General features: G+C 38.2%; 3 protein-coding genes across 8 annotated transcripts in view; 1 reads left to right on the top strand and 2 right to left on the bottom strand.

Annotated features, from left to right (window-relative positions):
* Positions 1-24,474, bottom strand: part of LOC136262576 (FERRY endosomal RAB5 effector complex subunit 3-like) — an 80,256-nt gene that overhangs the window by 14,239 nt on the left and 41,543 nt on the right. The gene's annotated exons all lie outside the window — the stretch shown is intronic.
* Positions 3,911-6,065, top strand: LOC136261514 (CXXC-type zinc finger protein 1-like). The gene is made up of 5 exons (XM_066055523.1): positions 3,911-3,933; positions 5,107-5,210; positions 5,343-5,369; positions 5,422-5,448; positions 5,688-6,065. The coding sequence occupies exons 2-5, from the start codon at positions 5,147-5,149 to the stop codon at positions 5,819-5,821; spliced, it is 252 nt and encodes an 83-aa protein (XP_065911595.1). The 5' UTR covers positions 3,911-3,933; positions 5,107-5,146; the 3' UTR covers positions 5,822-6,065.
* On the bottom strand, positions 9,392-22,540 carry LOC136261268 (uncharacterized). Of its 6 annotated transcripts, none has more exons than XM_066055241.1 (13): positions 22,424-22,540; positions 18,750-19,035; positions 18,192-18,302; positions 17,961-18,139; positions 17,705-17,853; positions 17,494-17,604; positions 16,595-16,833; positions 15,652-15,830; positions 15,499-15,592; positions 13,989-14,134; positions 13,752-13,941; positions 13,581-13,698; positions 13,269-13,526 (listed from the first exon to the last, which is right to left on the bottom strand). In XM_066055241.1, exons 4-11 carry the CDS (start codon positions 17,993-17,995, stop codon positions 13,854-13,856), a joined length of 1,041 nt encoding a protein of 346 aa, XP_065911313.1. In that variant the 5' UTR covers positions 17,996-18,139; positions 18,192-18,302; positions 18,750-19,035; positions 22,424-22,540; the 3' UTR covers positions 13,269-13,526; positions 13,581-13,698; positions 13,752-13,853. The 6 variants fall into 6 exon arrangements, with proteins under 6 accessions (XP_065911318.1, XP_065911313.1, XP_065911315.1 ...); XM_066055243.1 differs by lacking the exon at positions 22,424-22,540 and adding an exon at positions 18,516-18,688 and having other exon boundaries at positions 18,750-19,137; XM_066055247.1 differs by lacking the exon at positions 22,424-22,540 and having other exon boundaries at positions 17,494-17,627; positions 18,750-19,137.

The following is a 24,474-nucleotide window of genomic DNA, read 5'->3' as shown; positions in this document are numbered from 1 at the left end:
GGCGGAGAAAAAAAGGGTCTGGTGAATCTCCAATACATTTTTTGTGCATGTTATGTTATGTTATTATCAATTTTGTCAAAAGACCGGGTTGTACAAAAGGACAAGCCTGTAGGCGTACTTCCCACAAAAAGCACATACATAGGGTCCGCAACGCGAAAAATCGATATCCTCCAATCAACTACCTAACTATTGTCATGTGTTAGGCTAAGTGTAACTTGAATAACACCAGCGTGGCAGCCAAGTTTGTCACTTTCTTCTGGCAGAAAACGATACAAATGTCTTAAAATCATGTGATTTTTCGTTGCAGCATTTCGTAGGGTTCTTCGTATGCAACGATATTCACTCTCAACATTGTTCAAGTAGTCTATCATCAACTCAAAGTATTGGTGGTTTGATTTTATTGGTCAGTTTCTGGTGGCAGCACGATCTGTGCAGCTTTTTGTCGCCATACAAAATGTTTCTTGCTCTGGAGCACAGGACAAGCAGAACAGCAACTGCGCCGTGGGTCAGCAATGACCAGTACTAGGTAAAGTACCTGCATGCGGAGTATGGTTATAATTGAAGCTTGTTAGCCATCTGGCTGAGCCATCTATATGCTGAAATTCGGCCAAAATGACGCGATTTTTGCAAACAAATACCAGAATGGTTGATACATCAGTGAGACAGTCTGCGACAGCAAGGATACGAAGCTTAAAAACGCCTAACAGTATAGCTATCTCGCCCAGTAAACGCATAGAGCAATCCAATGCATGAAATAGGCACTCACGTGATCGATATTCAAATCTCGGATAATACAGTCATAATCTTTTCCAATTACATTAAAATCACTTGGAATCAAGTGACAATCAGTTTGTGTGCATTAGGTTCAACATCTCGATTAGCCCAGTAGTCTGAGACTCTCCCTATGATGCCATCGCAGCATAAAACACACCTGCACTGGCCCAGACCACGCCTGAGTGAACAATTAACGCAAATATTTACAAAAGGAGCACACTACATAGTTCTTAATCAGAAATGAAAGCGATTTCATGGGTATTTCCGCGATTTGAATTTCGATCACGTGAGTGCCTATTTCATGCATTGGATTGCTCTATGCGTTTACTGGGCGAGATAGCCGTATTGTTAGGTGTTTTTAAGCTTCGTATCCTTGCTTTCGCAGACTGTCTCACTGATGTATCAACCATTCTGGTATTTGTTTGCAAAAATCGCGTCATTTTAGCCGAATTTCAGCATATAGATGGCTCAGCCAGATGGCTAACAAGCTTCAATTATAACCATACTCCGCATGCAGGTACTTTACCTAGTACTGGTCATTGCTGACCCACGGCGCAGTTGCTGTTCTGCTTGTCCTGTACTCCAGAGCAAGAAACATTTTGTCTGTCGCCAAAAAGGCACACAAATCGTGCTGCCACCAGAAACTGACCAATAAAATCAAACCACCAATACTTTGAGTTGATGATAAACTACTTGAACAATGTTGAGAGTGAATATCGTGGCATACGAAGAACCCTACGAAATGCTGCAACGAAAAATCACGTGATTTTAAGACATTTGTATCGTTTTCTACCAGAAGAGAGTGACAAACTTGGCTGCCACGCTGGTGTTATTCAAGTTACACTTAGCCTAACACATGACAATAGTTAGGTAGTTGATTGGAGGATATCGATTTTTCGCGTTGCGGACCCTAACATACACACCAGAAATTACAAAAACAATGACATAAACAAATACACCTGTAAAATAAAACTACTACAAGAACAAAAATAAATACTAACATAACAAGAACATTAAGTATACAGCAGCCAGATCTACAACTTTTGGGGATCGTTGATTAGTGGTGATGGATAGCAAAGGCTTGTTAACGAAGCGACAATAGGAAATACGCCCGCGCATACCCAAGGATGCAGCCTTGCCAAGCAAACGCGCGCCGTATTTCCTATTAACAAACGTTTGCTATTCATCACCGCTAATCAACGATCCCCAAAAGTTGTGGATCCGGCTGCGGTCTGGGCACGAGACTGCAAACCTATCGTGTCAAATCCCCACCGTTGGCCCCAGTTGCAACGCGGGATTTGACATAGCGAAGGAAGTTACAACAAAAAATATTTGGGTGCTTACTGAACGATCGTCAAATGCCCCATAGTGGGGCAGCAGTTTCGTGTCAATCCCCCTGTAAAGCCCCACTTACGCCCGAGGGGGGGAGGGGGTGGTGGGGCAATACATTGATAGGTGCATAATCTTTACAATCACAATGACGCTTTTTAAAAAAAATTTAATCAGGGAAAATAGCATCAGCCAAAAAGGCTGTTTTTCAGCTATGCCCTGAGAACACAAATACAATATGAGTAACTTACAGTACATACATACATACACAAAACGAAGTTACAACATGCAATACAATTTCTTAAATTCTGACACAGTTTTAGCACCATAAAGAGCTGGTGGTAATCTGCTCCAGATGGCTGTGCCCCTGTAGGCCAATGACCGTTTGACAAAATTAGTTCGAACACTGGGAACATGTAACCTGTGTACGTTTCTACTAGAGCAACCAGTGACATCTACAGCAAACGAAAAAACTCCATGTAAATAAGGAGGAGAAATCCTGTTAACAATCTTAAAAACTTGAAGAGCGGTATGAAAAGTATGTCTTTCAGTTAGAGACAATCGCAAATTAAAGTTATCAGAAGATGGTAGTGATGATGTAAATTTAGAATGAATGCTAGTACTCTCAGGCTGACAGCAGAAGAGAATGCCACCTGCAAATTATTTAACAATACAAATAGTTCAGACAGGTACTTGCATGGCCTGACTCAATTTTTAATTCTCAATATATACATTACTTGCTGATTGGAATACATGGTCTAAAAATAGGTTAATATTTATCTGATTTGTCAAGAGACAGGGTGACACCAAAAGGCAGAGCCTTTACAAGGGTGTTTCCCAGGTCGGTGGAATAGATGGGAATTAAGGAATATGTAAACAACATTTACATCTATTCAGAAGAATTGAAACATGGTCCTTTCTATGTGATGACTCCAGCAACACTGGTACCTACCTCATCTTGAAACACTTACAATGTACATAACTAGGCAGTAAGTAGTTGCAACTGTACATATGCATGTAATTAAGTAGTGTAGTGTAATGCAAATAATGGCTGTTGGTATCTGTTACCTTCAGATCCTCGGTGCTTACACCATAAAGCCTTTAAACAAATAAAAAGGGTTTACTGTGTGGGAGATGTCTTCCTAGTCTGGTCTCCCAACTTCCCACACATTTAATTTTGCATGATCGAGCGCATGCACATGAGTGGCTGGGGACGAGACAAAATAATGTCTTCCAACCAAGTGGGTCATTCAGCAGATACTTCAAATCATGATCAGTACTGCATAATACCTGAAGGTTATTACTTCCTATTCTGGCAACTTGGTATCCAATGCTACAGATACACCAGCTATAACTAGCTGTTCATAAACCGATAATGATTAATTCCAATACATTGATGCATTTTAGTTAATGGCCTAGTAAACACAGCAGCTATTCTTTCTTTCTTCCACTCCTGTACACGTTCCTTCCATATCTCATCAGTTGGTGGTTTATGATAATGAATTACTAAAGGGGGTACTGGCTTGTCTCTCCTTTTGCACAGCTCGACTGCCATGCGATGCTTCAGATCTTCACCAAACTTGGAGTCAAGCTCCACAGCTGGAGTATGGTATACGTAACTGTCAAACCCGCCAGCTTTGTCAATCTTTCTCATGCAGTACATCGTAACTTTCATCGTGATGTCTTCATTCAACACATCGCTAATAAAGCTATCACATATATCAATTTTTAGATAATGATCAGAGTACAGGTATGTGAGATAGTGGTACTAGTCAGTTAACAACAGAGATACTTCTCCACTAGTTGTGAACGGAAGTCAGGAGGGTACAGGTATGTGAGACAGTGATACTAGTCAGTTAACAACATACATTTTACCCCACTAGTTGTGAACGGAAGTCAGGAGGGCACAGGTATGTTAGATGGTGATACTAGTTAGTTAACAACAGAGATTTTTCCCCCACTAGTTGTGAACGGAAGCCAGCAGGGTACAGGTATGCTAGATGGTGATACTAGTCAGTTAACAACAGAGATTTTCCCCCACTAGCTGTGAACGGAAGTCAGCAGGGTACAGGTGTGAGACGGTGATACTATAGTCAGTTAACAACAGAGATTTTCCCCCACTAGTTGTGAACAGAAGTCAGCAGGGTACAGGTATGTGAGACGGTGATACTATAGTCAGCTAACAACAGAGATTTTTCCCCACTAGTTGTGAACAGAAATCAGCAGGGTACAGGTATGTGAGACGGTGATACTATAGTCAGCTAACAACAGAGATTTTTCCCCACTAGTTGTGAACAGAAATCAGCAGGGTACAGGTATGTGAGACGGTGATACTAGTCAGTTAACAACAGAGGTACTTCCCCACTAGTTGTGAACAGAAGTCAGCAGGGTACAGGTATGTAAGACGGTGATACTAGTCAGTTAATAACAGATTTTTCCCCACTAGTTGTGAATGGAAGCCAGCAGGGTACAGGTATGTTAGATGGTGATACTAGTCAGTTAACAACAGAGACACTTCCCCACTAGTTGTGAATGGAAGTCAGCAGGGTACAGGTATGTTAGATGGTGATACTAGTCAGTTTATGACAGAGACTTTTCCCCACTAGTTGTGAATGGAAGTCAGGAGGATACAGGTATGTAAGTGAGATGGTAATACTAGACCATGTACAATAGAGATTTCCCCCCACTAGTTGTAAATGGATGTCAGCAGGATACGGGTATGTGAGATGGTAATACTAGTCAGTTAACAACATAGATTTTCCAGTTGGTTGCGGAAGTCAGCAGGGTACAGGTGTGTGAGATGGTGATACTATATTGTTTACAATAGTGGTTTTTCCCCACTAGTCGTGAACAGAAGTCAGCAGGGTACAGGTATGTTAGATGGTGATACTAGTCAGTTAACAACAGAGATACTTCCCCACTAGCTGTGAACGGAAGTCAAGAGGGTACAGGTATGTTAGATGGTGATACTAGTCAGTTAACAACAGAGATTTCCCCCACTAGTTGTGAATGGAAGTCAGGAGGCTACAGGTATGTATGTGAGATGGTAATACTAGACCATTACAACAGAGATTTTCCAGTTGGTAGCAGAAGTCGGCAGGGTACAGGTATGTGAGATAGTTATACTAGACTGTTTACAACAGAGATCTTTCCCCAATAGTTGTGAATGGAAGTCAGCAGGCCACAAGTATGTGAACTGTTAATACTAGACCATTTACAACAGAGATTTTCCTCAATAGTTGTGAACGGAAGTCAGCAGGGCACAAGTATGTGAACTGTTAATGCTAGACCATTTACAACAGAGATTTTCCGCACTAGTTGTGAGCAGAAGTCAGCAGGGTACAGGTACGTATGTGTGGAAATAAACTTGCCTACTGTTTCTTGGGAGTGATAAGAAGCCCAGATATACATAATACATATTTGTACAATATTCATGATCTCTCAACCCTGAGACATAGACTCATTATTAATTAGTTCTCCTTGTGTTTCATTGAAGGTGCTGTTGCTTTATGTAAATTTCATAACCTATCATAGTAGTGGGTATTGTTCCTACAGTATGTATTATGCGATTACTATGTCTATAGCAAGAAAAAAAAGAAAACGCCGCTGCGGAACCTGTGCTGGCTGCAGATCAGATAACTGTGGACGCTGCAAGTCCTGCTTAAAACCCACACTTAAGCAAGCGTGTGTTAAAAGACTATGTCTTTCTATGAAATAATTTTATTGATCAACATATACTTTGTGCACACTAAATGTTTATACCATGCATCAATGGCAATCGGATACCTGACAGTTGAAAATATCTATGTGCACCTTGTTTGCATTAATAATGCATTGCACATGTGGGTGAAGATTGCATATTGCAAGCATAACCCTGGGGTGGGTGCATGTGTGTTTAGTTTATGCAGGTGGGTACATGTACAATAAAATTATAAAATGATTGTGTGTTGTAATGTGATCACAAGTGGGCTATAATATAATCAGTGTATGTGTATTATGGGAGATTGTGCTTGTAAATGGATGTGCACAAATTTGGGATGTATAGTGGAGTGTGTTATGGTTATGTAAGCAATGTTGATAATAACCACATGTAGATTAAATATAAAGTTAAGTGCATACAAATAGGTTGGTACGTGTGATTGAATGTGTGCTTGTATAGACATGCTTGAACATAGTTCAGTAGCATCATTGAATGCAATCAGAAATCCAAAATGGTAGCAGAAATTACAGTGAAATAACATTAACTTGATGACAATGTCATATAACAGTAATAGTATATCACATCCTTGTGTGTCACCTGTAAGGCATGGTCCAACCTGCCCCAGGAGGATTTGCTTGCATTGACTCTCAGTACCTGAGTAGTGAACAGGTGTCTTATTGCTGATTCACTGGGTATACGTAGGTGTAATCATGGTAGCACGTTGGCTAAAAGCTTTGTGTTCATCTATAGCTACTTAGTGTTAGAATGTACAACGCAGCATTCATAGTTTATATAGCGTTGGGTAGCTACATGTGTAGTATGTGAATGGCCCTGCAAAAGCAGAGCATTCATATGTGGCTCATAACCTCTAAACCATGCAATATTTTCAGGTGTGAACAGAATATCATTCTATTATGGCCGTTGCAATTATATATAATTATGGTGAATCCAAGGGCAACCTTTGTTATTATAAAAAAATAATTTGTTCATTATGCATAAGTTACAGAACACAAAATTTTGCTGCAATACTGAAATAATCCGTGTGGATTGTGTGGTATGTAGTATATAATACCCAAATGGTCAATTGGTCGCATCATGATATCCAGACTCTTAGAAGAGTTAAAGGTCAAACATAATAATTATGAGCATTTGAATGGATCCACGTAGGTTCTGTGTCCATCTGTTAAAAAAGTTGTAACCTTGTCAAGCAGTATAATAATTTTGTGTACATGTGCAGGTCAAACATAGAGCATTGATTTATTCCCACAATCGATTTTGGTCTGAGCTTGTATAAAACAAACAAAGGGTGGTACCACTACCTCATCTACATGCAAGTTGCTTTGATGAAAGTGGATTGCTCTTTTAGAAGTGCAACCACTTCCAAGGATACATTTCAATGTACACCAGTGTACATTTAGATGTCTCCCTAGCCTGTGTTGAGGTATACATGGCAAATGTATCCTCTGGAATTCCTTTGATCTGAGATGTGAAAGTGCTACACATGCCCACAATTAGTGTCCATACATTTAACCATGCATAATTATGGACTTTGCTTGTTGCCTAAAATTAATGGCCACAGGTGAGACTGCATGACTTTTTACTGTAATTATTAGAGTGGAACCTCCCTTATCTGGACCTCTATTATCTGTGCATCTCCATTGTCTGGACAGCCCAAAATAGTCTTGTGGCTTGTAATCTAGATATGTTGACCATATGAAGTTATACAGTTGATTCTCTGGATCAGAATTACACAATGATTTGGAACACTGGATTTATTTCTTTTCCCAACACTTTACTACCTAGTGCTAGGAGTGGTGGCAAGGCGGCAAGGGATACTGGTAACCTTGAATAATAAAAACAATTGGAACACTGAAACCTTGTACATTATCAATTTTGTAATTTAGTTTTTTCCACCTGCTGTTCAGGGTAGATAAATTACGTTGATGAAAGACTTGAAAAACTATCATGGTCTTTATAGCACATGTACGGTCATGCTGCAAATCTCTATTTTCTCTGTTTCATACTAGTTGATATTATTATGATTGTTCCTACACTGAAACCTCTCTAATCTGACACCTCTGTAATCCAGAACACTAAAACCTCTGTAATCCAGAATATATATAGCTCTATAATCTGACATTGTCTTGTGTACCAAAAAGACTTTTTCTATATAATAATACCTCAATAATCCGACATCCTTGCTAATCCAACACAGTTTGTCTTACACCATGAGTATCGGATTATAGAGGTTTCACTGTAAACTGAATGCAGTGGAACTTCTCTTATCTGGGCAGTCTGGAACATACTACTGTCCGTATCTCAGAATATCCACAACTAATAATGCTAAATACACTAAAGTAACTGACTTAAATACAAGTAATGTACATTGCTATTGCTATCAGTTAGTGCTAAATGGGCAGAAGAGGCAGTGGCTATACAGAACATTCATGGCCACTCCCCTGGGCTGTAAGAAATGTATTATCACGTACCTACGTAGCAACCAAGTGGTTATTAGTGGAATAAACAAGCCACCTATATCAACCTTTGGGCTCCCTCCTTGTGCTTTCATCTAACCCATGCATTGAATTTGGCAGCTTTAACATTTCTTCCAATGGAGAGAATTGCAAATTGTAGAACTTATTGTATACATGATATAGTCAACACACACACACACGCATGCACATGCACACACAAACACATACACACAAACAAACACACACACACACACAAAACAAAGCCTTCAAGTAAAACAAAGCCTTTGGGTGCCATGCTAACACAGTCATGCCTACCCAGTGAACCAGCATGTACTGGGACTCCTGTGTTTTACTCAGGTGCTGAACAGGAAAATCCTCATGGGGTCTGCCTCACATAAGGGGTGAAGGACCAGGTGGGATTACCAGTGCCCACAGCTTTACCTGTGAGGCACGGTACAACCTCCTGTAGGTAGTCTTACACAGTTGGCTGATTAACACCACTAAGGTATCCATTGATGTTTCAGCTGGGTGTGGGCTGCTTCCCCAGCTGACACCATGCCAAGCCATCGGTCTGGCATACTGGAAAAATGTGCGGAGTAAAGTTTCTTGTTTAAGGAAACAAATTAAAAAACTAGGCATCAAACCTGGCACTCCTTGAGTATACCATGCTGATACTCTAGCCACCCACACACTGGCACACATGCATGTTGGCATGCACACACACACACACACACACACACACACACACACACACACACACACACACACACACACACACACACACACACACACACACACACACACACACACTCCTTGACTGGGGATCCTCTTCGTATAGGCCCCAACACCCCCCCCCCCTTCCCCCAACTCCCCATAAGACACACCCATCTACTTAGCCAAGGGACACTATTTACAAGCCTTTTATTTAGGCTAGGTGGACCTCATGGAGGATGAATGAGCCACAGATAATAGCAGAGACCTCAGCTTCTCCTTGACCACACAGTCAGGGACAGTATTGTTTTACCAAGCAATATTATTCATACACCTAATGTACTACAAATGTTCAACTGCCTTTTACTTTTCACATCTTTTTTGTCATTTTCCTATATACTTTTACTCTGTACTGCAGTTCTCATTAATATTATGTACTACAGGTTGATATACATAGTCCAGACAGATGTATAGGTGCAATTATGAAGACAAAAATTACGTGTAAATACAGGAATGAATAAAAAATATCAGCTGACAATGATTATGTAAGTGAACAGTATAGCTGCAGTGTGATAAGGTGCAAAATGCTGTATACATCCATCAGTCAATATCACTTTCACTACTTTCATCAGGTTCAGTAATATGGCACTCGTCTACAACATTGAACACCTCTAGAGTTTTAAATTCTTCTGTCATAGTACACAGCTTGTGTACTATCTTGGCTTTACTTTTCAGTAGTGTTGCCAATTTTCCCTCTAAAAACATGCGCCCCATTGAATAAGAAGCATACTTGTAATTGCAAGGTAGATTTATCTGTACAATTAAGCATTTCAATATGTGTGATATGAACTCTGCAAAATTAATATCTGACCTGATCAGTTGCAGAGTCTCTTATCACCAGCTGCATCTTGTCCTCAACATGTACATCTCTTATAGATTCTGTTGCAATTGTAACTTATGTGCATGTTGAACATACATACATAAATGCAATGTAACACATTGTCTGTTGGTTGTTTATAGCATACCAAATCCATTGTATAAACAATACTGTTTATGTCCTATAATAAATTTTGTGTAAAATAGCCTTGTCTTTTACGCAAGTTTTAAACACTTAGTGTACTTGTAAGCTACTTTCTTGGATAAAAGTAAATTAAAGCAAATATTCATATAGCTAACCTGAAATTGCAGGCAATATCACTTTGTCATAATAATGAAGGCAATCCTTCATTTCTCGTATGAGTAGAATTCTTTCTTCTTTATGACGCTTAAAATTGTTGAATAACTCCACAGCTTCAATTTGCTGTTGTAGTTCAATACTCCGCCTTTTGCCTGTAATTATGATGTAAGCATATTAAATAACATTTAACCATATTATATTGTGCGTTAGTATATGTAGGTAAATTTTTCAGTACAGTGAAACCCCCATAATGTGACGTTCATTGGGATAAGAATATTGTATTGGATTAGCAAGGATGTTGGATTATTGTATTACATGCAAAAAGTCTTTTTGGTATACAAAACAATGTCAGATTATAGAGGTATTCTGGATTACAGAAGTGTTGAGGCTTCAGTGTATCAGGATGACTAAACAATGAAACCTCCCTAATCCGACACCAGAGTACCTCTATAATTAGACATTGTTTTGTATACCAAAAAGACATTTTCTATGTAATACTATGTACCTCAATAATTCGACATCCTTGCTAATCCAACACAATTTTCTTATCCCAATGAGCGTCGGATTATACAGTCCAGCGCCTAAGCCAAATATTCATTCCCTATTTGATAAAAGCACCAATTTTTTACAGAGTATATGGAGCATGCACTAAGTGTTTTAAGAAGGGGAGGCATGTAAAAAGTCCTCAAGAACACCCCTTTTTGTACCCTGACAAGAAAACTATTTATTACTATTAAAAATCAATCATGTTTCTATCAAGTTAACTGCTGGGCCTAGTATCATAGTAGTACAAAGCATACAGCTGGAGCATAATAGCCTATTAGTAATTTATAAAAATACAAATAGTTTTCTCGCCTAGGCAGTAAACAAAATCACTAAAATTTCCATTTGCAGGGATTCTGTTAAAGTTTTGGACCATCAATGCTGACAATTGTGTAGTACTATGTACAAGGATCATCCTGATGTGTATTGTTTCTTTATTAAAGGGGTATAACAAAAGTTATTTAATGTTAAGTTTTAATAGGTCACAGGCGGATATCTCAACAGAAAACCATGAACTACAGCAGTTCAGTTATCAAGCACAGAGCTTGAACAAAACGTCCATTGGCCTTATACTGGGCACCATATGAAAGATAATTAAATTTCTAGTTTAATGAAGGCAGTTGCAAGTTGTTTCAACATCTTGTTTTCAAGTTACAGCACTTTCAATTCAGTGTAATATAGCATAAGCAAGAAAAACACACAGGTGAGTATTAAGGTATTTCTTAGTGCTGTGATAATGCTCAAAATAAGCATAAAGGAGCTGGGTTCCAATGAAGTGAGATTTTGAGCACTAAGAAGTACCTTATGACACATCCTAGTGCTTTTCTTGCTTATGCTATATTACTCTGAATTGAAAGCACTGTAACTTGAAAACAAGATGTTGAAACAACTTGCAACTGCCTTCATTAAACTAGAAATTTAATTATCTTTCATATGGTGCCCAGTATAAGGCCAATGGACGTTTTGTTCAAGCTCTGTGCTTGATAACTGAACTGCTGTAGTTCATGGTTTTCTGTTGAGATATCCACCTGTGACCTATTAAAACTTAACATTAAATAACTTTTGTTATACCCCTTTAATAAAGAAACGATACACATCAGGATGATCCTTGTACATAGTACTACACAATTGTCAGCATTGATGGTCCAAAACTTTAACAGAATCCCTGCAAATGGAAATTTTAGTGATTTTGTTTACTGCCTAGGTAAGAAAACTATTTGTATTTTAAAGATTACTAATAGGCTATTATGCTCCAGCTGTATGCTTTGTACTACTATGATACTAGGCCCAGCAGTTAACTTGATAGAAACATGATTGACTTTTAATAGTAACAAATAGTTTTCTTGTCAGGGTGTAAAAAGGGGTGTTCCTGAGGACTATTTACGTGCCTCCCCTTCTTAAAACACTTAGTGCACGCTCCATATACCCTGTAAAAAAATTGGTGCTTTTATCAAAAAGTGAACGATTATGTCAATTTTAAGGGCTTATGTACTGCACTAATAGAGGTTTCACTGTATATACTATAGCATGTTCATGGATTTATAAGCAAACATGCCATGCTTGACACACGGCAAGTCGGTACATTCTATCAAAAATTTTATGTTATTATTTTAGTTAAATACCCTTTGTTTACTAACAATTTAGTATATGCAAATATGTTAGATGACAATGTGTCAGGTGCACATCACTATTATAATAAAGCTAGGTAATTTACTTTCTACTAGCTTTACCTGTAAGCAGTGACCATGGAAAATCTCCATCTAACATACTCTCCACTGATGTTGTGTGGTATTCATCTACTGCAGCACCACAAAGTTGATTGTATTTATCTACACAGGTTGCCAGCCTATTCTTCTCTGTTGTTACACTGTGCCTCAGGTGTGCTCTTTGCTTACTAGATGCTACAATAATTTACACTAGCATAATCACAAATGCATTATTCCAAGTTTACGCACTTGCTAAATTTTGTACATTGACTTGTTTCTTTTTTATACTTAAAAATAGCATTTCCATATCAGCTTGGAAGTGCTCTAAGCAGGTCTTAATTGCCAATTGTTTCCCTTCTTGCAAACACTGCTCTCTTGAAGCATCATCTACGATCAATAATAACTCTTCCAGTTCCCGAAGTCTTACAGTGTTAGTCTGTGATCTTGAAACCACAGATGTTGCTTCCTTATAGAGCTGAGCAGATTCTAGAGAACTGAATGTATATGTATTGTACAAAAGTAGGTGTTGACGTTTTTAAAGTCTTTTCTGACATATGCTTGTATTGTCACAAATTCTATTACATACACACATCATGCATACCTAGTATTATACTATCAACAATATCACTGCTAGCACTAAATTCTGTGAGAGAGGTAGCTATACCCATATGCTTCCAGAGTTTGAAGTACTGCTCTCGGTTATCTCTCTCTGAAAATTCCTTGTTCAGTTCACCTGAAACACATAGAGATCAGATCATTAGCATGTTTGTGTGAATAGACCACAAAATAGTGTCTACTATACAATTCACAAAATATTATATACACACACACACATGTACACAGTATATACCTCTTGCTACTGCTTGTATATTAGCTTTATATAAATGTAGGCTGTCTTCAGTTGTGTTGATGCTTGAGGTCACCCGCAGTGTGTTAAGTTCTCCCTCCAGGGTTAATAACTTCTCATCTGTCCACAAAAAAGTATATAGAATATTTTGGTGTACTTAAAAAGGATTATGCCTTTCTCAGTCTCTGGATTAATGTTTGAGGAAGAGAATCAATTTTTCGTTGATTCTAAAACCTCACAGCTTCAGTGAGAAAGTCTTCTCTGCCTGTAGTGCAGGTATAGTGAAAGTGAATAGACAAATTGCTTTTCAAGTACATACGATAAGCCAACATGTATTTAGTTGACGGACTCCATCTTGAAATGTAGCTGAAAAACAGCTCCATATTCTCTCCAGATCCTGCGCCAGCTCCATCTTGCCACCGAGCACCCCATAGCACCTTTACAGCATAATTAAACATATTATTCTGTGTGCTATACCTCTAATTATTACCTGACAATGCCAAGTGTGAGCTTTTGCATGCATTACAGGGAGGCAAGGAATCATTTCGTTTCCACTACTGTTGTCTGAATAGTGGACACTGCTGGTCCATGGCTAATATTTGCATATCACATCATGAATTAGATAACTCAGATTCCGATGAGTGAGATAATTCATGTGCAGAAAATGAGTATAGCCATATCTTTATCAAATAAAGATTACAATTAAGTTAATAACACACATACGTACATTTCACCACAAAACATGTTGACTGCTTTTTGGGCAATTATGTGACGACAGCCAGCCACAACAACTCCAGTCTCATCCAAACCCCTCATTGTCTTTGAAGTAGATTTGGCTGCCTTCCATCTACTCGTACCGCACATACCTGGTTGCTACAAAAATAGCAAATGCAGATCAAAATACTGAATTAATTTGTGTGTGTGTGTATGTGTGTGTGTGTGTGTGTGTGTGTGTGTGTGTGTGTGTGTGTGTGTGTGTGTGTGTGTGTGTGTGTGAGAGAGAGAGAGAGAGAGAGAGGAAGATTATAGCATTAGTTAGGGCACTACCTTCACAGACTGGTGCTTACTAATGCCTAGTTGCTCTGGTATTTTCATTCTATCCAGCTAGGCATGGAGTTAACTAAGAAAGCAAATGGAAACTACTGTATGTCACATGATAATAGCTCCTGATAATATAAATTGGAACTTTGGATGTCCAAATCTTCCAACTGTGAAACATCTTCCTGTGTTGTACTAATCATCAAGTTCCTAATTTGCCTTAGTGCCTGAACAGTACGTACGTGTTTCAGAATTGTGTGTAGGTGTCAGGTGCATACAACAACTAATAGCTTTTAGCTATTAATAAGGGGCCAAACATGTAGCTGTACTCTGATTGCATGATTTCCTACAGGTTGCTATGATTGATTTAAAACAGATATCCACTTCTTCTTCTTAAGCATTTAAATTTATTTAGTGACATCTCCACTAAGGAAAGTCTTAATACAAACAATTAATACCTTGGTGTGGTTTCCATGCGTGAAGAAAATGACCATGTACTTTAGGCACATGACTTTTTCGTGATGTGAAATGATGGCCATACCCTAGTGACTGCATACATTCAGGCCAACAAGCTGCAGTCAGGCAGGCAGGTGAGTGGGGTAGCAGATTCATGTGAAAGCAGGCCAAAAATTGGGTTATGATGATTTGGTTTAAAATTCACTATTCAACCTTCTGTAAGTCAACACAGGATTTGTTGCTATATACACTGTACATTAACACCTTTTGTAAAGATGCTTTTCGTCATGTGCAATACAGGTGTATTCACAATGACAGCATTTTGGTTACTCCTTCAGCTTTGAGGAAAGCCTAAAGCAGTACTACTGTACCATCTAATAGATATGTTGTTATTATCATCATAGCATATATAGGGTTTGTGCTGTACAACATCCATCAAGTGTAATAGTGACATATTATGTATTTATGTGTGAAACATAGTTAAGTGTGTAAACACCAAAGTGATTGACATACTCCATTGTAAACCTTTACATGCTTTCTTGTGTCTTTCAATTATATATGTAAAAACGATTACTAAACACTATCCACTATAGGGACCCGCAAGAAGGCTACTGAAAGTCTGTGTAGCAGGGAGCCAATAACAAGTTACTATTTATGTAGAATAGTTATTGACTGCAATGGATACATTTAATTGCCAAGCTAATTGATCTAAAGGAAAGTAAAACATATTGTTGTTTACTTACAGTGTCATCATGGTAATTCACTAATTCCAAATGATGATCAACCTCTTCATTATTAACAAAAAATGTTCCTTTGTAGTAGGAGTCTCGGATACCTCTATGAGTTCATTTAGGTTCATATACCATCACCCATTTATATGTAGATAAACAGTATACCTGGGAACTTTGTCAAATCTATACAACTTCTTGTTGCCATCTACATGTGCTGAATGCTGCTTTCTGTGACAAGCAGGACATTCAAATGGTGAGGTGTGCTGCAGCTGCTGAATCTCCATCCGGCAGTATCTGAACTCTTCAAAGCCTTTCATAAAGGTTTCTTGATTAATGGGTGAAGTCTTTAATGTTGAAATAAATTATTGTAAATATCATGTACTAAATTATAGAGTATACAAAGAGTAGTATATATAGGAAGGTAACAATTCTTTATACAAAAAATAATTATACATAGATTGGCAAGGAATTACTGTAAATTAGATTTTTCAACCTAAGCATGCACATGTAGCTATATAATTTCATGTTGCATATGCATGCACATTTTACAGAAATAACATCGCACACGCACACGCGCACACACACACACATACACACTTCTTGACTGCCTGTCCCAGGATTCTCTTTATCCTGGCCTCATCCCAACCATGAGACACATTCTGCTTACTAACCTATTTACAAGGCTAGGCGGACCTCATGGAGGACGGATGGGCCACAGACAATAGCAGGGACCCGAGTTTCTCCTTGATCCTTATCAATGCTCCAGTGTATGCAATGCATGAAGTGTATATGCATGGCCTTGTTGTTTGGGTTCCAAAGCTAATTCTAGGGTACCATGGTCTTCACCACACAGTTAGGGACAGGGCTGCTGCCATTAGCTACATCACAGAGGACCAATTCTCTGTGGTGTATATGCACATTCACACACACGCGATGCGTGCGCATGCACACACACACACACACACACATACATTGCATGCACACGCACACACAAACACACAGTATTATGGAGAGATATATAATTAATGATTTGTGTGTGTGGGAGAGAGTTATGAAAAACACAAAGAACATGCAATTGATAAATTATTGTGCAGTTAACAACACGCACCCTTCCATTAAGAGCTGACACCTCTTCTAGAGTGTGAAGGAATCCACTCACAGAAGTACCAGGAAGTACTTTATGAAGAAGATCAAACAAATCAAACACCTTCTTAGAAAATAAGTATTGGTGTCTTCTGGCTACATTCCCAGGCCAAAAGCCAGAATCTATGATGGCGGGTAACATATCCTCTAGCACAAATGAACAATGTTTACATGCCAGAGTACAGACATCCAAGTTAAATCTTCCTGTTAACGGCAATCAATCAACTTTTTACATTGTAGTACTCAGTAAAGTTAATAGTTGACTACAGTAAAGTTAATAGTTGTATGTTACTAGTGAATACAATATAGTCACTGTTTTACTATTTGAATAGAGCAATATTATATATTGGTGATATATTCACAATTATGTTCAGTCCTAATTTAATGCATACGGTATACATGTGTTATATAGTTGATACACAGATTGTTAAATTTAAGAACAAAAAGGGGTCTGACAGCACAGAGAATCCTTGAGAATCCTATGCAGGATTCAGATTTTCAAATCAAATTTTGTACAAGATACCAGATTCTGACTAGCTTTTAATTATCACTATTTTGGATTTCAAAACTGCATGAGTTCAGATACATTTAGAATACCTTTAATTAACTAACTTTGATGAAACAGGAGTATGCAATAATATAGCTACAGAAAAATAATAATTAAAATATTCACTCGGCAATTTTCTTCCTTCTATGCATAGAATTCCATGGAATTCTAAATGTGTTACACTTGGTGTCAAATTTCTAGGAGAATAATGAAGAAATTATATAACTTTTAGTAAGATTCTTTCTAGACATTCTGAAATGTTTAAGCCCTCATTGCATAAAACTAAAAAAAGAATTCATCCATACCACACACATTACCTTCTGGTGTTATCACAATGCACCTATCTTGATTAATAGGAAGTCTTTTGTAGGTTCCTACACTTTCACAACTGGGGTACCTCCATGGCTGCTTTAATGGCCAGAATCTTCCTGTCATACAGATATAGAAACATCTAATGAGGGTGATAGCCAAAGACCCATGCATAATTGCTTGTGTGTCAAAGCATTATTCACAAGTTTAAATACTTACTTATGGTGATAAACTCTAGATTTTCTTCACAAATACTAGTTGTTGGTGGTACTGGTACAAAGTGCGATCCACACCAGATTTCTCTGTCATGTAGTGGATGACTGCTATGAATGACATCATCACAGGCTGCACACAACAGCACGGCAGAACTACAATTGGAACAGTGTATAAAAGCCCTTTTCCCACACAAAGAACAGTCCTACATCATTGAAACACTTAATATACATGCATGCACATTATGCATGCTTCTCATTACGTTTTGTTCTGGCAGAGTCTCATTTCTCGCCACATGTTCGAATATGGCTCTGCAATTGACTTCCCATGCTTCCTCTCTTCTTTCTATGCGTTGACGCCAGGCAGATCCACTTGCATTTTGCTTGGCTTGGTATTCTTTTAGATTGTGCTCAATTTCAATGCACAATCCATCAAGTTCACCTGCATTAATAAAAAAAACATGTCTGCATTGCAAGGGACTATTGTAGTTCACATTTAGGATCACTCTCTGATTCAATATTGTCACCATACTCCTGGTCCAATTCATCTGTCACTGCACTTGACCATGTCATATCTACTGAATCATTAGATATAGGTACCTCATCTGCAAAAAACAAATCTATTTATATTATTGTAAATTGTGAACTTGTATGCTTCTGTCCAAAATTTATGATAATTAATCACAAACTTACTTCTTATGTAAAAGTTGGGATTATTAATTTGTGAAAGGCTGTGCCATTTTCCCTTTTGTTAAATGCACTAACAGTATCAAGATAACAGGCATCTACATTACGGTGTATATAGTACACACATATACCTTACTAGAGGAGATGGAGAATGCATTGATACATGAAATTCACATTGTTAATTGACCACATGAATTTTGTCTAGCAAATGTAAAACTAGACAAATGCAAATGTATCTCAGCCAGCTTTATTTACAAATCACTGCATGTTGTCTTGATTGATCATGCAAGTTCTTGATAAAGGTCTGCCAGTAATGTACATAGCTCTTTACATAGGCATATCATGATGCATTGCATGCCTGTTACCTGTATTTGAATCAAGATCAACATTCATTCTTGAGGCTGAGCTGTGACGATCTCTATGACGAGGCCTTGTTGCTGATGAATTCACTTTCCTGTGGCCTTCATAATTGTATTGCCATCCACTAATCTGTTTTAACTTTTTACGACGCTTTGCCTTGCATGAATTGGAAGCAAGAGATTCTACAGCACTTTCCAGTTCATTCAGTACAAGTTCCTTCGTGGGCTTCTTTCCTGTACACTTGCTAACTAATATTCCTTCAATCTCTTTTGCAACTGATTCGCAAGTTTGCTAAATAAATATGATGATCACAAAAATGTTTTTAAAAATGATACTTGAGCAATGAAATCTAGTTAATGGTACACTCATTGACAAGCACTCATGCAACATAATAATATACGTGTTTTGTACGAGCAATTACATAGCAGAGGAGCTCATCTTAGAAACCATCTGTATTAAAAGCCACCTCCAACTATTAATTCCACATCATAAACTGATCTACCAGCAGACTACCAATTGACATCAAGAAATGTATAACTTCCATTAAACTAAGTCCCTAACAAAGTCCTCTAAAGAATTGATCCTAGCTAGTGTTTCAGTCCAGTAGTCCATAGAGTCCAGTGAATATCAACACCATTTCACAAGAGGCGTTGCCATAGTTAAAATGAAGCAAGACTTGGACAACATGCAAGGATGGTCAAGATTCTGCGGGCTTCTCAACTTGATTTCAACCTTGAGAAATGTAAAGTTATGCACATTGGTAAAACTTTAAGTACAATTTACACAATGGGAACTTCTACTACCCCAAGGTCCCTAGCTACTACAATTGAATTAATTTGAAAAAGACTTGGGTGTTTGGACTACATTATCCTTGCTTGCATGCATTTGTGACAAAGCTACTGCTTGTGTGACACAAATTCTGGAAATTCTCAAAAGGACATTTGTAAAGATCTCTCTAAAGAACTATTTATTTTTTGTACAAGACTTATGTAAGACCTCACCTAGAGTATTGTGTGCAACTTTGGTGTCCATGCTTAGCTAAGGACATTGATACCCTGGAGAGAGTACAAAGATGGTAAACTAACCTAGCAGCTGTTTTAGTTGATCTGCTATATGAGTTTTTAGACTGAAGGAACTTAAAAATTTATTCGTTTTATATTGCCGAAGACAATGTGGCAACCTCATAGAGACATATGAACTCCTAAAAGGTTATCATGATATTGACTGGTCAAATTTATGCTTTACCCCATCTCCCACAAAAGGGGTCACCATCTGAAACTCTACAAACAGCAGTGCGGATTACAATTGAAAGCCAGCTTTTTTACACAGAGAAATCAGTGGAACTATTTACCAACTGAAGAGGTTTCAGCACCCACCATATCAGACTTTAAAAAGAGATTAGATGACTTGTGGCTGGCCACACATATATGGATATGGACAAAGTCCTAGTGCCTAAACTTCTATTTAGAAAAAGAAAACAGAAATGGTTGAAGGTTTCATAAGGTTTGCTAGAGTACAACTTAGTGGTCTCAGCTTCTAAGGACCACATGTAACAATGAACCTGTCGTATAGCTTGTACATAATAATGATAGTTGTTTTGTACTGACCACCTGTATAAGGACCCACCTCTTTAAAATAAACATGCAGAGTACTATAATTTTGACCACCTCATTACATGAATATGGACTGATCTTTTACACATGTTATGGTTGGTTTTGTTGAGTTTTGCTGGCTATAAAGCTTTTAGGGAACTTGCAGCCTGCTATATAAATCTGAGCAGTAAAATAAGCTGCTGTATGCTGGAGTTCACTGCTTACTCTATAGCACTTATGCACTCCTCACCCAGTAATGCTGCAGAAGTACAACAATATAATTAACTAGCATGAAACAGCAATGCAAATCTAATAAATGTAGTATATTCTTAATATATAGGCCAGCTAATTAAGGCCATACCTATTTGAAAAGTTGTTGCTTGGATCAATTTTGCAACAAAATGGGTTGGTTGATAGGCAAAAAACTTCTTTATAATTTTGGGTTACAAGCTACATCTATTACAAAAATAATAGATTAGTAAGTCAGATTGAAGAAACATTTATACTGTACTGTATGCAGACCTGTCAAATCCCTAATCACATAACTATCATAAATGATTATAAACATAGCTAGTAGTTACATATATAGCTCGATGAGCTATACATGGCACTGACGTATTGTAGATTTTCTCAGTCAGGGGTTAGGAATGCTGGTATTAAGTGATCTACTCCTTTACTTTTGAGATAAAAATTGTACCATCTGACTGTTCTGTTAGAGTATCTAAATCTTTTCGCAGTGATTACAAATATAATTTCTTTTCTTCAAAATTGGGTCAGCTGGGTACGAGCAACAATAGGCAAGTATGGCCTAACACATATGTACAATTAAGTAGCTAGCTATGGCTGGCAGAAAGAACTGATCAGTCGTATACTGATCATGATTTTGTATGATAGCACTAAGATTACCAAGATAAAAATATAGGATGGATAGCTCATATCTGACTTAGGCTGTATGGTACAGTATATCATTGACAACTTTTAAGACTGCACACACACACACACACACACACACACACACACACACACACACACACACACACATACACACACACACACACACACATGCACACACACATGCACGCATCATAGTATATGTAGTTAACTATATAGCCTTGTGCACATGCAACTATAGACAATGACAATACCCCACTTGATGACAAGTTGAACGTTAAATTATTGCTATCAGACATTTTCCCATTAAAATGCTGTTTACCGCAACCTGGAATGCTAGAGTGACTGAGAAAACTACTACAGTTAGCAGAAGGTTATTTGTGGCAAACAATGCCTAGATTTGAAATTCATAATTCAGATTTGAATTCATAGTTCACATGAGTAGCCTGCTAATCAGTAGCTATATGCTGAACATGACCATGCAGTATACAATAAGTAAAAACTGCAATGTCTTCACAGAATTTCAAGTTTATATTGATTTAATGGACAGGCAGACAATGTCTGTGATGCAGAAAATCACAATACATGTTACATCTACAATGATGTAGATATTTGCTATAATATAATTGTCAATTGTCAGTAGAGTTGGGTAGATAGATAGCACATACCTCATGAAACAGAAATAATGGAAGAGAATAGCACTGGAAATTGTATTTAAGGTCTCCACAATGCCATAAAGCCAGATTAATGAAACATGTGTCATACCTCTGGATCTTCTGAGCTTACCCGGCCTCGCTACAGACAATATATTGTACTATCTAGAGCATGGTCTTGAGTTAAATACATCATGAAGTGGATACATTCATGTTAGCTATATTGTTTTTTTAGTATGCATTAATATTTTACTTCACGGAAATAATATTTTGAAATTAATTGTGTCACTAGCATTATAAGCCCCCAGGACAGAGTACAAACCTCATTATGGCAAACCAGGCTTGCTCTTTCCCAAGGTGTAGCCAGCGCCCACACAAAAACCCAACAAGGTGTACGAGAGTCCCAATATTTAAGTATTTCAAACTGTATTATTTCAATAAATATTTCATGTATTTATAATTGGATTTCTCAGATAGGTGTACGAGAGTCCCAAGACGCTAGCTACCTCATGCAATGTGTGCAGACGCTGCTGTTATCCATACCTTATTTCAGTTGGAGTATAGCTATAGCCTGTAGACTGAGTAACCCAACTAGGATATAAATTGACAGATTTCTCATAGTATCCCAGGAATCACGAAGTATCTGTCAAATACCCTGTGTAGTTTTGACCCATATGGCAGTTAGTCTCGCGTGGCCAGACTGCTTTTTCTCCGTCACGGCGCTTATCGATTAGAGATTATAAGCGCCTACTCCGAAATAGGTTTTCGGAGTAGGCGCTTATAATCTCTAATCGATAAGCGCCGTGACGGAGAAAAAGCGGTCTGGCTACGCGAGACTATATGGCAGTATGGTAGCTATAGCTGCTGAACCCGTTGCTTTTGTATAAAACTAGCTAACTATGAGCTTGTGTGCAGCACTATATCAATACAAGACTGAAGGAGAGAACGCTAGACCATAACTTTCAGATGCACAATACAATCTAGACACTGAATTTCTCGTGGTAAGACCGTACAGGCTCTCTCTAGGCCATGACTTTGATGGACAATGAAATCTAGGTAGTAGCTGTATTGAATGTTCTCGTGGTGAGACTGTACCCTCTCTAGGCACACAATGACGATCCTGGTAGCACCCGACAGGGGCGGGCGCTGCCAGAGCCTTCAATACATATATACAGTAGCTAATTAAAATTACCCGAGAAACAAAGCTTTGATCCATTTCTGAGTCAAAGGCGAGGCGAAGGAAGAAGCTGCTTAATCAAATCATAGATAATACACGTAATAAAGGATTGGCAACGCGCCTATTAAACCTGTAGTGACGTCACGTACAATCCTCGTTACGGTTCGTCATCCAGTTAACGCGCCCTCTCACCCGTTGCTAAACGCACTAGGCTGCTTCATTCCTTGTACCGTAGCAGGGTACTACTGAGTAAAGACGTAAAGCTTAGTTCAAACGAACGTACAACTACTAAGGTGAGTATCTGATGTAATAAAATAGTGAAACGCACTGTCAGTTTTAACCCAGCGCAAGATAAGGCTCACTGCTTCATGGCTTTTCACAGTTTTGGAGTTTTAACAAGGACACTAAAGTGCTTTTTTCCGAACAGTATATAAAGAATTAATCGTAACCATTAGTGGAGTGTCATGCTTTGTTTTGTGTAGGCGTACCACTTACCCAAACTATGGTTTGAAGCTGTTTTATTGTGCTGGGTTTTGGAGTTTTGTCGTAGTACCATGAGGAGAAGCATCAAGTTACTATTCAGCACGAGAGAGCTCAATGTTATGGTGGTGTTATGCAAATATGCACGAGCTCAAATTCAGATGTGGCATTAGCCATCAAAGTATGTGAAAATGGTATATAAAAGGTGTAGTGGAACAGAGCATGTTATCAACATGAAGGAGCTGTTGGTGGTAAAGAGTAGTGTATCGTGAACTTCAAGCTTAGACAGGGAATAATGAGCATATCTATAAATGTAGCAGCTCACAGCAAATACCATCCACTGGATATCAAGTGACGTCCACAAAAATAGACATTCCCTTCAAGTGCTGGAAACTAAGTCTATAGCTAGTTCATTTTGTTATAATAACTGATATAAACAATGGACACATATTATACTAGTTATCTGAACTCCTAGGCACCACCTGCAGCTCAGATACCTGATAACTGAAGTTTGTACAAAATCTCTTCACACAATGTTAGTCAATTGCAAAGTATGAAAATAACTTCTCTAATAGAACACTCGCTACTCTAATAGAGTATTCAATTTTGACATACAGGTTTGGATAACGGAGATTCTACTGTACACCTGTAGAGCATTTTCCAGTAGGTCCCACATCCCAGTGTATAGCAGTCAAGGTAATTATGACTGTTATATTCATTGAATTCAAGCACTAGTAGTAGTATTCATATCAGATAAAACAGCAGCAACATCACAACCCTCAGAGTCATAAATGACATGGGATTCTCACACAATCTCATAAAGAAATCTTAAATTCTGAACTCTAGAATCACACAAAATCAGTGAGGCTTCCAGGTCCAGGATGGCTTGGAGTTAGCTAGATAAATGACTGATGGATGTTCCATTAACTGCGGATCT

The sequence above is a fragment of the Dysidea avara genome, chromosome 7, assembly GCF_963678975.1.
Source record: "Dysidea avara chromosome 7, odDysAvar1.4, whole genome shotgun sequence".
NCBI lineage: Eukaryota > Metazoa > Porifera > Demospongiae > Dictyoceratida > Dysideidae > Dysidea > Dysidea avara.
The sequence above is the reverse complement of the archived record's forward strand: the minus strand, read 5'-3'. Positions and strand labels throughout refer to the sequence as shown.